Below are 14,238 nucleotides of genomic sequence, written 5' to 3'. Positions count from 1 at the left end.
GCTTCACTCTGTGTCTGCCCCAGAAGTGTGTGTTGGAAGGTGTGGAAGGAGCTTCACTCTGAGTCTAACCCCGACAGTGTGTGATGGGATGATGTTGAGGGAGCTTCACTCTGTGTCTGACCCCGGGAGTGTGTGATGGGACGATGCGGTTGGAACTTCACCCTGTGCTGAATGCCGGTATTCCATCCCGCATCCCATTCGTACTTGGGAACTCAGTGAAATCACGTCTGACATTACAGTAGATGTTAACTGTCTGTGGGCGCCTAATCTCTGAGACGCTGTTGTACCAGTGTGAGGAGCTCAGAACCATTATTGCAGTTCACCGAGTGCGGGGGGCAGCAGTAACCCCAGGTCACTGTTTCTCCCCTAGTGAGACTCAGGTCCGACACCAATGCAGGAAGTTACAGCAGTTTATTGATTTCATCATGACAAATGTAAATTAAGGAATGTTTGAACTAGATAGGGCACGGAATCATGTCACTGCGGCACCGCCTCTGAGATCACAGAGAGCTCGGCTGAAGCCAGGATCTGTTAGAACAGTTAGAAATTAAACGTGTTTTGCAGGAAATCGGCCAACATGTCCTCATCCAGCGAGCAGGGCTGTTCACACATTCAGATCTTCACAACTCCACTCTCAGTGCTGGTCTGGGTTCCTGCAGAGATCTCAGTTCCCTCTCTCCTGTTGGACTGAACCGATTCCAGTGCAACTGAAACAGATGCGGGAATAGCGATGAAATAAACAGATTACACAACAGTGCCAGTAACAGGGGACCGGGGATAATGTTTCAACACCACTCACAGACAAAGTTCACCAGAAAACCCGCGGATCCGCTGATATTTCATCACATTGAACATTCACACAAGCACTCACCCGATCCGCACCAGACTCGGGAGGGTCAGTATGACGCGGCGGAGAGCCGGGACAGATTTGTCTGTGAGCGAGTTTAATCCCAGGTCCAGCACCATCAGTGATGAGTTTGTAATGAGAGCGAAGGCGAGATCCTCGGCGCCAGAATCCCTGAGACCGACATTGTACAGACTGGAGATGAGAGAGAGTGAGGGTGAAGGACACAGAGAGACAGGAGATGGTACAAATCCCCAGTGCTTATCAGTAACACAAGTACTGATCACATTAATGTTCAGTGTCAGGCACCCAGTGACTGTAAACACAATCTCCCACAGTCTGGTACTTACAGCAGTTTCTGTATTTTACACTCTGGGTTCCTCAGAGCCGCAGAAACCAGTTTCACTCCTGAATCTCCCAGTTTATTTTCACTCAGATCCAGCTCTGTCAGTGATGGGTTTGTACTGAGAGCGGCGACGAGATCCTCGACACCAGAATCTGTGAGACTGTTATCTCTCAGCCTACAGATGAGAGAAAGTGAGGGTGAAGGACACAGTGAGATACGAGACGGTAAAAATCCCCAGTGTTTATCAGTAACACAATTACTGATCACATTAATGTTCAGTGTCAGACACCCAGTGACTGTAAACAAAATCTCCCACAGTCTGGTACTTACCACAGTTTCTGTATTTTACACTCCGGGTTCCTCAGAGCCACAAACACCAGTTTCACTCCTGAATCTCCCAGTTTATTACGACCCATGTTCAGATCCATCAGTGATCGGTTTGTTTTGAGAGCAGAGGCAAGATTCTCGGCACCAGAAACTGTGAGATCGATATTGTCCAACCTGGAGATGAGAGAAGGTGAAGGACACAGAGAGAGGAGGTGGTACAAATTCCCAGAATTTATCTGTATCTCAATTACTGTTCACATTAATGTTCAGTGTCAGACACTCAGTGACTGTAAACACAATCTCCCACAGACTGGTACTTACCCCAGTCTCTGTATTTTACACTCCGGGTTCCTCAGAGCCGCAGACACCAGTTTCACTCCTGAATCTCCCAGTTCATTCCCCACAAGTCTAAACACAAACAGACAGATTGCTAAACAAATTGATGAATTGATGAGGGTCTGAGGGAATTACTCTCAATCAGGTATTTCAGGAACCACTATACCCTTCAGTAAATCACTGATCAGTGTTCCCATCACTGTCAACGTCCCTCTCTGCCCAGCTCCAGGGTATTCACCGAGTATCAGTAATTTAATCTGTTGGTGTGATCCTGTAAAATACACATATTCTGTCTCATTTCTGACGGTTAGAGAAGTGTTATTGGCCTGGGAGCATCAGAAGCAGCAGGGAGGAATGATGGATGAAAGTCCCACAGTGTGGAAAATTTATGACTGGGAGACTGTCGATGGGAATGGTGGAAGAGACCGCACCTGAGGAAAACTCGATGGGAAGAGAGATCCCACAGGAGGAAGGAGGATGGGAAAAGTTAATCCTACAAGACGAGAGGATACAGAAAAAGATTTCATGGAAGAGGTGGGTCTGAACTGAGGCCCACAGTCGGGAGAGAAGATTTGCCCATGGGGTCTGGGTATCTGGTAGTGAGCACAGTCACACAGGTGGACTGATGGTGATAGTCACACAAGAGGAAGGGCAGGGGAGGACAATCTCACAATGGTATTTCTTTCCTTCTCAATGGGACAGTCTGAGGACTGTCTCTTGTCCCTCACCGGGAAGGGAGTGTGAATCTCTGACCCACCTGCTGCAGTCAGTGTCGGTCTGGGTGTCAGTAACAGTGAGAAGGAACATTGTCAATGGACGTGTCACAGGCAGCGAGAAACACGGTCATTCCTGTGATTTATTATCATTAAACCAAAGGCCGGTGTTCTCAGAACTGACAAAGTCTCTAACAGCCCTTCACAAGGAATCACAGAAACCTCCTGTACTTGGGGAATTAGTGGCCAATCACTAGGGCATTTGTCACAATTTTTCAGAACCTCATTTACTATAGTTTTAACCAAATCCCTTGACATTGAAACAACACAATGGAACAGAGTGATAGATAAGTCAAGTTACCTCAAATCCTGGCACTTGTGCAGCCCGGGTCCCAGCCGCTGGATTCCTTCACTCTGAACAAGGCAGTACTCCAGGTCGAGGTGTTTTATTGTGTCACGGAGTCCGATGACATAAGACAGGACCGCGCAGTCAATCGGGGTCAGTGTCATTCCACGGAATGAAAGTGATTCCATTGATTCCAGTGCGGCCTGAGCCAGTCCAAGATTCTGAGACTCAAACAGATAGTGCAATGTGTTCAGGAGGCTTCTTTTACCAGCTTCACTCTCTGTGTTTGAACTCTGGTGTTTAACCTTCTTCTTCACCCAGTCAATCACCTGGCAGGTTGTTTCATGAGGAAATGGACCCAGAAACTCTTCCAGGCCCCGAGCTGTCATTGGGGAGGAGAGACCAGCAACAAAACGAAGAAATACCTCAAATCGTCCATCTGTCGTGTTGTGGGCTTCATTGAGGAATATCAGGATATCCCCGGGATGTGGATTCAGGAATTGTGCGACTGCAGCTACAAACTCTTGGATGGTGAGGTGTGGGAATGTGTACACCACACACCAGGCAGAATCCTCTCTCTCCAAAAGCTCCATCAGGAACCCAGACAGGAACTGGGAAGGCTGCAGATTGTGGTTGATCAAATCATCATCTGTAAACACAATCTTCTTCTCGGACACTCCACTGAAGGCCATCTGACCAACCCTGAGTAACACATCACGGGGGTTCTCAATCTCACGGCCGTGGTTTTTCAGGATGTTGTAAATATAGTAGGAGTACAGTTGGGTGATGGTCTTGGGAACTCGCTGCGGGTCCCTGACTCTTTGTGTGAAGAAGGGGCCCAGTGCCAGAGCGAGGATCCAGCAGTAGGAAGGGTTGTAGCTCATGGTGTACAGGATCTCGTTCTCCTTCACATGTTTGAAAACAGCTGCCGCCACCGTCTGATCTTCAAAATGCCTGCTGAAATATTCCTTCCTTTCCTCACCAACCAATCCCAGGATTTCAGCCCAGACACTGATCTCTGCCTTTTCCAATAAATGTAACGCAGTGGGACGGGTGGTCACCAGCACTGAACACCCTGGGAGCAGCTTGCCCTGGATTAAACTGTACACAATGTCAGACACTTCACACCACCACTCGGGATCTGGGCACTGGTGCTTGGGTTCTGTATCTCTCCGACTGTCAGCAAAATCGATTCTGTGTTTGAATTCGTCCAAACCATCGAATATAAACAGCAATCCCTCTGGGTTCTTCCAGACCTCTCTCAGGATATTCCCAAAGTAAGGATACTGATCCAGAATCAGTTCCCTCAGGTTTATTCGACAGTTAATGGTGTTTAAATCCCGGAATTTGAAACTGAAGAAAAACTGGAATTGTTCGTATATTTTCCCCGTGGCCCAGTCATAAACAATCTTTTGTACCATTGTTGTTTTCCCAATCCCCAGGACTCCAGCCACTGCTGCTGAATTCCCAGTTTTGGATTTACTCCGGGAAAAGCTGCTCTGGAGTAACTGATCAGTCCGGATTTTTTCCAGCTCTCTGCGGAGATGTTTCTGTCTCCACTCCTCGTGGTCTCTGCCTCTTGCCAGCAGCTCATGTTCCACCAGTCTCCGATCTCGAACAGTAGAAATGACCGTGAGCTCAGCGTATCGATCAACCAGCTGGAAAACCTTCACCTTCTCCCTCATCAGGATCGTGTTCACTCTCAGTGTTTCAGTTTGTGCCCGCAGAGTCTCCTTGTGTTTCTGTTGAACATCTTCCATGGGAACAGAGAACATAGTCAAAATGTTAAATGGTTCAACGGACAAAGAATATTATAACTGCATTTCAACATTCAGTGTTTGAGATTACATGAATTAATTCAATGCTTACATGGATATTAGGCAGAAAGTAAAATTCTGTTCACAGACACTGGAATTGACAGCGATGGATGTCTCAGAAAATGTCCATTTTTCATATTCTGATACTAGTTATTTGTGAAGGTGAACTTTCCCCTGATATCCTATTCCAATCCTGACTGCACTCCCGTTGCAACAACATTTCACTATATTTCAAGCATTGCTTGCATCATTAACAGATGATGTTAATGTTGATCTGGCATGGAAATATGGAGAGAAGGACACTGTGAATTTTGGCAAAGCTGCACACTGGGGAGTCCATTGCTCTTACATCACAACAAGAGCAGAATATATGGAAAATACTCAAGTCGGGCAGCGGGTGGGGGAGAATCACAGTGACATTGCGGATTGATAACCCATCAGAATGACAAGAAAGAAAATGGGTAGTTTTCAATCGCAGTGATGGAGGATTGGTGGAAAGGTGAAATCTCTGTTATTGGAAGAAGCCAGAAGCGTCTGTCTCAGTGATGGACATTGTTTATGTGGAGAGGGTGGTGAAGTCTTGGCAACTGCTACTCATCAGTCTTGCTGTGGCGGTGTGGGGCGCTGTCTTATGAGGCCTCCGTCTGTCAAAGTCGACCATGGATGTCCTGACCCCTTCATTTCCATTCAGCAATGTCTACCCATGATCATATTTGCATATGCTTGTATGGAGTGCTGAATCCCCCTTGTGTTGATGAAAATCTATCCTTAGAGCTAATTGTGGATTTCAGAAAAGGCAAGATGAGGGTACACAACACAGCAATCCTCATAGAGGGATCAGAAGTGGAAAGAGTGTGCAATTTTAAATTGCTGGCTGTCAATATCTCTGAGGATCAAAACTGGAGCCAGTATATCAATACAGCTACAAAGAAGACACAACAGTGGCTATCAGGAATTTCCAAAATCACTCGAATTTGTAACTGGGCATTGTAACTGGCTGCATCACCGTCTGGTTCATGGGGACCACTGCACAGGATCAGAGTAAGTCACACTCAACGATTCAGGAACAACTTCACCTCTGCCATCCAGTTTCCTAATGGACATTCAACCCCTCGATAGTGCCTCAGAAATCACTTTTTTTATTTCCATTTCTGTACAACTTATTTAATTTAACATTTCATATAATCACGCAGTCATGCATAACTCTACATGCACAACTTTCAGGCCCTGATGCCATTTTGCTGCTCAGCCAGCTCCACTGGACAGGCCACGTGCCTCGCATGGACAATTCCAGGTTACCGAAAGCAGTATCTAAGGAGAACTCACTCAGGGCAAGAGAGATGGTGGTGTCCAACGCAAGAGATACAAGGACCAAATTAAGCAACAGCTCCCTCAGGCAAATATGGAGGTTGTCCACGGAAAAACCAAGAATTCAGAGGAACCCAGAAGAGCGACTGCTGGAAAGAAGAGGAGATGCAAGAAGGATCCAACTACCGAAATGCTCGTCTCCTAGCGACATCTGTGTTCCAACTGCTCCCGGGTGTGCAGATCCAGCATTGGCCCCAGCAGTCTGCAACGATCGTGCCGTCATCCAGTACGTACGTTCGCACACACACACACACACCCGCACACACAAACACACACACACACCTACCTGTGTGTTATTATCACAGAGGGTGATGTTTTCCACCAGAAACCGGTCAGGACTGCCCAAACCAGAAATGCTGCATCAGCAGTTCCGTGCGAACAGCACGTATTGCATGACTGACAGCTTACATTGTCGGTAATCAGCAGGAGCTCAAGAAATGCAGCTCCGATTTGTGGAATATCAGCCAGACAGCGAAACGACAACACCGAGACAGGATTCAGGCACAACTCTCCTCCAACAACACACACAGCTTAGAGTAAGGTCTGCACACCATCGTGGACTTCAAAGCCAAGCATCGCTGCATCTCTCCCAGATGAGCCAAATCTTTTATACGCTCGGTTCAATATCGCCAACACTGAGGCCCCGAGGAGAGCTGACAAAGCGACCTGCACATTGGTCATCTCTGAGGCTGAAGTTCACATGTGTTTCCAACGAGTGGACAGTCGCAAGCCTGCGGGACCGGACGGCATCCCAGGGCGGGCACTCAGGATGTGCACGGCGCAAATGGCTGGTGAGTTTACGGATAATTTTAATCTCTCCCTCTCCAAGTGTCGAGTGCCGTCCTGCTTCAAAACATCCACCATTGTCCCTGTACCTAAAACTACGAAGGCAACATGTCTGAACGTCTGGCGTCCTGTCGCTCTCACCTCAAAAATAAGCAAATGCTTTGAGAGGCGGGTCAAGGACTAGATCTGCCGCATGCTGTCACCCACACTGGACCAACTACAATTCATCTACTGACACAACCGAACGTCAGATGACACAATAGTCACTGTTCTGCACACCACCTTAAACATCTGGAGAAGAGGGATGCTTATGTGAGAATGCTGTTCTTGAACTACAATTCAGCAATCAATACCTCCATTCCCTCCAGGTTTGACAAGAAGCTCAGAGACATCAGCCTTGAGCCTGCCTTCTGCAGCTGGATCCTGGAGTTCCTGCTGGATCACCGGCAAGTGGTAAGAGTGGGCTCCTTCACTTCCGTCCCTCAACACAGGAGCCCCTCAGGGCTGAGTCCTGTGCTCCCTCCTTTACTCTCTGTATACGCATGATTGTGTTGTAGATGATACTATATTTATTGGCCAAATCTCAAATCATAATCATGTATGATTATGTGATGTATGATTATGTTGAGAAGTGATCACCCTGACACACTGGTGACAAGAAAGCAACTTGTCCGTCTATGTTGCAAAAACAAAGGAGCTGGTTGCAATGTCACAGAAACAAGAGGACTGGAGACAGGCTAACCACTATTGACACCAGTGGATCTGGGGTTGAGAGGGTAAACAGCTTTCACATCACTGAGGACCTCACGTGGTCTGTACACACCAGCTGTGTGGTGAAAAAAGGCTCAACAGCAACTCTTTCACCTCAGATGGTTGATGAAGTTTGGTATGGACCCCAAATGCTAATGATTTTCTACAGGGCCACAACTGAAAGCATCGTTGGCTGCATCATTGCCTGGTATGGGAACTGTACTTCTCTCAATCGCAGAACTCTGCAGAGAGTGGTGCGGACAGTCCAGCACATCTGTAGTTGTGAACTTCCTATTATTCAGGTAATTTCATAGACGGGGGTAAAAAGGGCCCGAAGGATCATCCTGTACCCAAGTCGCGCCACCCACAAACTTTTCCAGCTGATAGCATCCGGGAAACGGTACCGCAGCATAAAAGCCAGGACCGACAGACTCCAGGACAGCTTCTCCCACCAGGCCATCAGACTGATTAATTCACGCTGATACAATTCTATCCCTATAATTGTATACATAAATACACGCTCACCACACATGCACACGTAATTGTGCTGCTGGCACAGAAAAACAATTTTCACGACATGTGTCCGTGATATTAACCCTGATTCTGAGAATTTTTATCTGGCTGTTGTCTCATTTTTTTAGATCTGTCCTTCATCATCCTCATACTGTCCTCTTGCATATCAATCTAAGTGCGCTCCAGTGCACATGGTGTTTTCTACAAATTGTTATTTCTTATTTTTCTTTGCATATTTTCCAGATCTGCTTCAGACCAGGATACTGTACCAAAATTATATGTCAATATGGGCACAGTGAGTGTTTACAACCTTTGTTATATTTTTACTGTTCAGCTCTGTTTGGCAGATTTTCTTGATCCTTAATGTAAATTCAGATCTTCTTCAGCCTTGAAGTAAATTTTGTTGTAAGGTTTTCCTTTATCACACGATGATCTATTTTCTTTGCTAATTGATACCCTAAATATATGTTTCATATTCTGTTGCTTTGCTTTTCTGATGCTCTGTTTGAAATTCTACTGGCTCTATTGCACCTTTCTTTATGTTTAACGTTCTGCACTTTTCTAGTCTGAAGTTCATCCTTATATATATTTGGAAATTAGTTCCATTATTTGAATTAATTGTTTTAGCTTTAGCAAGAGCAAATAATTTCAAAGCACCAATATATAGCTGTCTCAAGGTACAATTCGTATTTTCTTCTGATTTGATACCTGATTTTTGTCCGTTTCAGTGAATAATGAGCGGGTTTAAAGCTAGACAAAGCCATGGTGGGTTCAGTGAATCACTCTGGAAAATCCCTCAATTTATTTTGATAATGGTGGTTGTTCCTTCATGGTTGTTAATAGGACGATTATTTTCCACCAATGATTCATCAGATTGTGTGGAAATTTCACAAATATTGGATGAATCTTATATATACTTGGAATATCTCTTAACCATGTGGGGGAGAGAAACAAATGTTTTTTGATAGACAGTAAAACACTGAAAGATTTCTGCTTTCCACAGAGTTTGAAGTAGAATTACATAAGCTGTTTTCTGTTGTTCATACCCGACCGGTATTCTTTCTGCTCTCCTGTGAGTATATTGTGGTTATCTAAGTGAGTTGTAATTAGTTACAAGATGCACGATGCTGCAATTTACATATTAAAAAATGGTCTTATTATTAAGAGCCAATAATAACAGTAGTCTTATAAATGCAGAATTAAAGCTGTCCTTGAGGCTGGTGTCCTTAAGCCTTTTATATCTTCTGCCCCCATGGGAGTATGAAAGAAAGAATATTTGAGGTGGTTTGGGGTTCAGCAGCAAGGCTTTGGGTGGGGTTAGCGTCTTGCCAACCTGATTACACATGGATGTTGTCTACTTGTATATTGGTAGAGTCTTTGACAAGGCCCCACATGGGAGGCTCATACAGAATATTAACATGCCTGGGAACTGTGTGAATTGTCCTGGCTGGCGGGGACCCACACTGGGAGAAATTTCTTGGCTGGCGGGCGGTGAATCTGTGAAATTATGGAAGACATGACATTGGGTATATTTAAAATGCAAGTCGATATGTTCCTGATGAGGTAAAGTGTCAACGTTTACTGTGGTAATGGGGTAGAGAGGAATTGAAGAGCAAATTCACTGAGCCGAATAGCTTAATTCTGCTCCTGGATCTTATGGTTTTAGGGAGAATCTGGGGAATTTTATACACCTGATTGTCCAGCTCTTGGAAGGATTGGAGAGGGTGCAGAACAGGTTCATCGGGTGTTGCCTGGATTCGGTGGCATGTGCTACAAGTAGAAGTTTGATAAACTTGGTTTGTTTACCCTGGTGGTAGAACAGAGATCTAACAGAGGTGTACAGGTTTGAGAGATAAGAGTTTGGGTCGACAGCCTGTATTTTGTTTGTTATTTTTTTACTTAAGACCTGTGTCTAATACCAGAGGGAATTTGGTTAAGGTGAGATGGGGTAAATTTACAGCACTTGTGGGTAGTTTTTTTTTCACAGAGTTGCAGGTGCCTGGAATTTACTGTCTGGGTCATGTCGGGGGCAACTATGCTAAAGGTGCTCCAAGTTATACATGAATGTGCATGAAATGCAAGGATATGGTCAATAATATAAGAAAGGATACTAAAGTCATTTTTTTCGTTCCCAGATATATAAAGAGTAAAAAAGAGAGAAAGGGCTGTATGGGAACCCTGACAAATGATGCTGTAGTTGCAGTAGCGGGTGAAAAGGAAATGCCAGACAAGCTCTGTGCAAGTCACTAGCGGAATTACAAAAGGTGAAGAACGTCAGTGAACAGAATTGTGTGTAGTGCTATTACAAAGGAAAAGGGGCTTGGAAGATGAAAGGTCTGAAGATAGAAAAGTCACCTGGACTGGGTCATAAAGTGTATCAGGAGCCTGTCAGAAGTGTGTGGGGATTCCTAGAACGTGAGGACCTGGAGTGAAGGCTTCACCAGAATCAACAGTTGGATTAATAGTAAAATACAATGTAGAATATTCAGGTTGCAACGAGAGATTCTCTGAATTGTAACTTGAAACCAGAGATCAGTGAGTGATTAATGGTGAATTTTCCTTCCCAGATTCCACCAAGTCACAGTCAAAATTCTGAGATGCGGTTTGAACTGACAATTTCATCACTCACCAAGCAGTTCAGTAGGTAACTCAGATAACACTTGGCCGATGTTCATGTATTCCTGTGGATCCGGACCTGTTTGAATCAAAATATGTCCATGAAAACAGAGCTCGAATAAATAAACCTGTTTATTTCAATGTGCCTGTGTGTTCAGTGTGTGGTTTTAACATACCGAGTTCCTGTATTTCCCTCAGTATTCTGTCCAACTTCAGTAACTCAGTCCTCCATGTCACAAAGGATTCCCACATGGCCCTCCGGGCCCGGGAGCCTTTGCCATTCACCAAACTGAGGAAGAGTCTGGAACTCTCGGTCCGGTTTCCCTTCTCTGTCAGTTCAGTGACTTTCTACAAAAGGAAAAAATGAATTTATTATGGAGCAGACGGACAGACATGGAGAATGTGCAGGAAAATATCTGTTCTTGGTCCCGGTAGCTTCAGAACAGATGCAGTCACTGGGCTGCTGCCTCATCCTCTCTGGGTTCAGTCATTAACAGAGAAACCATAACTGAAGGAAATTCTAAATCAATATTGTGGAAGTGTCACGTACCCCGTGACTGGTTAAAAAACCAACAGAAATAGAAAATACCGTAGAGTCTGGTTTTGCTATAAACTAATGCTATTTATTAGTAACTACGCAATACATTAATATAAATGCAGATATATCAAACAGGTTAGCAATATATATAGTTAGTATATATAAGTGTGGAAATAGGAAAACCAAGTTTCTTCAATCCTAGGGGTAAATGGATGCAGTCTTATGATGATGAATGAAGTTCAGTTCAGTTCGTGGTATTGAGTTAAGTAGTGATGGAGAGAAAGAGAGGAAGAGTTTTGAGTCTTCAGGTTATGACACCATCGATCATCCTGTTGTGGTCCGAAATCCTTTGGAAGTCACCGATTGTGACCGCAACAAAGGGGACCATTCTGTCGTGGAATTATTAACACAGGTGAGGGTTGGACACACGAATAACCCCCCCACCGGTCACACCTTTTTCACACTGTGAGAGCCACTGTTCGATTCTCCTTATCGATCCTACAAAACCCACCTTTTCTGTGGCCACAACAAAGCTCATTCAGCGTCCATGTGTCTGTAGGTCTATCAGCGGACCTCCTACTTATCTCACCGTGCTGAACTCCAGCTGTCCACCAAATAATGCCGCCCTCGGTCACCATGGCGACCCACGAGCTGCTCACTGCTCTCTCTCCGTAAGAACTCACAAGCAGGCAATGTCCTTGTAAAAGTGTAAACAAGCTTGCAGAGAAATCATAACACCATCTCCGAGCAGTCAGTCAGTCAGTCTCTCTCTCTCTCACACACACCCACACACACACACACACACGCACACACACACACAGTGTCCGCGGTTCAACAACAACTCCCTCTCTTTTCAAAAACACAGTTCACAGGAGTAATTCAGGACCCCGCCAGTAAGGATAAGGATTCACTGACAACCTACAGAATATTCAACATGATTAATTTACTTGTCCATCAATGTGCAACATTACATCAAAAAGATGTGACTACAAGAATGGAAGTGAGGGGAGAGCGACAGAGCAAAAATGGATGGTGGGCATCACTGAATTCTGGATGAAAGAAGATCATATTTTGGTGATTACATCCAAGGATAAATATTTCACCAGAAGTGTAGGCAGGTGGGTGAAAGGGTTGTGTTGACTCTGTTGTCATGAAAATAAAAGTCCTTATAAAGAGGTGAAATCGGATTGGACGATGTAGATGTTAAGTAACTGCATAGGACCCTGAAAATGACCCTGATGGAACAGTAACCAGGATGTGAGCTACAAATTCCAGTGGGAGAGAGAAGAGGCATGTTAAAATAGTCATGGGGAATTTCAATATGCAGGTAGCTTTGGAAAATCAGGTTGGTGCTGAATCCCAAGAGAGATAATTCATAGAATGCCTCTGAGATGGCTTTTGAGAGAAGCCTGTGGTTGAGCCCACTATAGGAATGGCGTATCTTGAGTCTGTGTAGTGTATTGCACCAGATTTGATTGGGAAGCTTCAGCTAAATAAACCCTTAAGAGGCAGTGATCAGCAAATAGCAGAACTCACACAGCAGTTTGAGAGGGAGAAGGTAAAAGTTAGATGTATACATATTACAGTGGAATAAAGGAATTACAGAGGCATGTGAGAGGAGTTGAGCAAAACCTAATTGGAAGAGGACACTAGCAGAGGCAACAGCAAAGCAGGAATAGATGAAGATTCTGGGAGGGATTCGGAAGGTGCAGGTAGAGGTTGATAATCCCAAAGATGAAAAATTATACCAGAGGGAGGATGAGCAACCGTGGCTGATGAGGAAGTCAATATCAGTGCAAATGCACAGGAGAGGACATAGAATATAGGAAAATATAGTGGAAAGCTGGAGGACTGGGAAGCTTTTACTAACCAGCAGAAAACAACAAATAAGCTGTAAGTATACAAAATATGAAATATGAAAGTAGGCTACCTAATAATGTAAAATGGCTCACCAAAAGGTTTTCCTGATATATATGTTCTTTTCGGACAACCTATTGATTTTTGGGGTCATGAGATATCAGCTTTGTGTATGGTAGTTCATGTCCAACCAATATTAAAGTTTTTCCAAGGAAGTTACCGGGAAAGTTGATGAATCAATGGAAGTGGGTCCTGTCTGCATGGACTTTCGCACGGCATTTGACAAGGTATTGCATAGGAAGGTTGTCAAGAAAGTTTATTTGCTCCGCATTCAAGGTAAAATGGTAAATTGGATTTGACACTGGCTTTTTGGAAGAAGACAGAGTGGTTATAGATGGTTGAATCACTGCCTGGGATCGGTGCTGGGTCCATTGTCTTTGTCATCTATATCAACAATCTGGTGAAAATGTGATTAACTGGATCAGCAAATTTGCTGATGACACCAAGAGTGGGAACGTGTAGTGGAGAGTGAGGAAGACGACCAAAGCTTGCAGTGGTGTCTAAACCGGCTGAGAAATGGGCTGAAAAATGACTGATGGAATTTAATGCAGACAAGTGCAACATGTTGTACTTTCGAATGACCAAGCAGGGTCGATCTTCTTCAGTGACTAGTAGGGCACTGAGTAGTGTGGTAGAACAAAGTGATCTGGGATTACAGGTCCACGACTCCTTAACAGTGGCAGAAAAGGTAGATGGATCGGAAAGAAAGTATTTGGCACACAAGCCTTCATAAATGAAAATATTGAGTACAGGAGGTAAGATTGATGTTGAATGTGTGTAAGACGTTGTTGAGGCCTAATTTTGAGATTCTGTGCATTACCGGTCACCGACTTACAGGACAGATGTAAAGAAGTTTGGAAGAGTACAGAAAAAAATTACAAGGATGTTGCGGGACTGGAGGACCTGAGTGACAGGAAAAGATTGAACACATTATGCCTTGGAATGCAGAAAACTGAGGGGAGATTTGATAGAGGTACACAAAATCATGACGGGTATAGATAAGGAAAATGCAAGCAGACAT

At 44.5% G+C, this 14,238-nt stretch overlaps 1 protein-coding gene across 1 annotated transcript; it reads right to left on the bottom strand.

Annotated features, from left to right (window-relative positions):
- Positions 1–813: 813 nt before the first annotated feature.
- On the bottom strand, positions 814–11,838 carry LOC132389052 (NACHT, LRR and PYD domains-containing protein 3-like). The gene is made up of 8 exons (XM_059961464.1): positions 11,812–11,838; positions 10,939–11,110; positions 10,776–10,841; positions 2,928–4,665; positions 1,839–1,925; positions 1,521–1,691; positions 1,195–1,365; positions 814–1,039 (listed from the first exon to the last, which is right to left on the bottom strand). Exons 1-8 carry the CDS (start codon positions 11,836–11,838, stop codon positions 868–870), a joined length of 2,604 nt encoding a protein of 867 aa, XP_059817447.1. The 3' UTR covers positions 814–867.
- Between the last annotated feature and the right edge of the window lie 2,400 nt (positions 11,839–14,238).

This window comes from Hypanus sabinus, unplaced genomic scaffold, assembly GCF_030144855.1.
Source record: "Hypanus sabinus isolate sHypSab1 unplaced genomic scaffold, sHypSab1.hap1 scaffold_467, whole genome shotgun sequence".
NCBI lineage: Eukaryota > Metazoa > Chordata > Chondrichthyes > Myliobatiformes > Dasyatidae > Hypanus > Hypanus sabinus.
The sequence above is the reverse complement of the archived record's forward strand: the minus strand, read 5'-3'. Positions and strand labels throughout refer to the sequence as shown.

Bases quoted from the DNA above. Each gene is read 5' to 3' on its own strand.
- LOC132389052 (XM_059961464.1), bottom strand. From the start codon at position 11,838: ATGAGCTTTGTTGTGGCCACAGAAAAG. The intron at 10,842-10,938 runs GTATGTTAAAAC...TGATTCAAACAG, and splicing joins GAGGGAAATACAGGAACTCG to GTCCGGATCCACAGGAATAC. The intron at 4,666-10,775 runs GTGAGTGATGAA...TTCCCATGGAAG, and splicing joins GTTACCTACTGAACTGCTTG to ATGTTCAACAGAAACACAAG.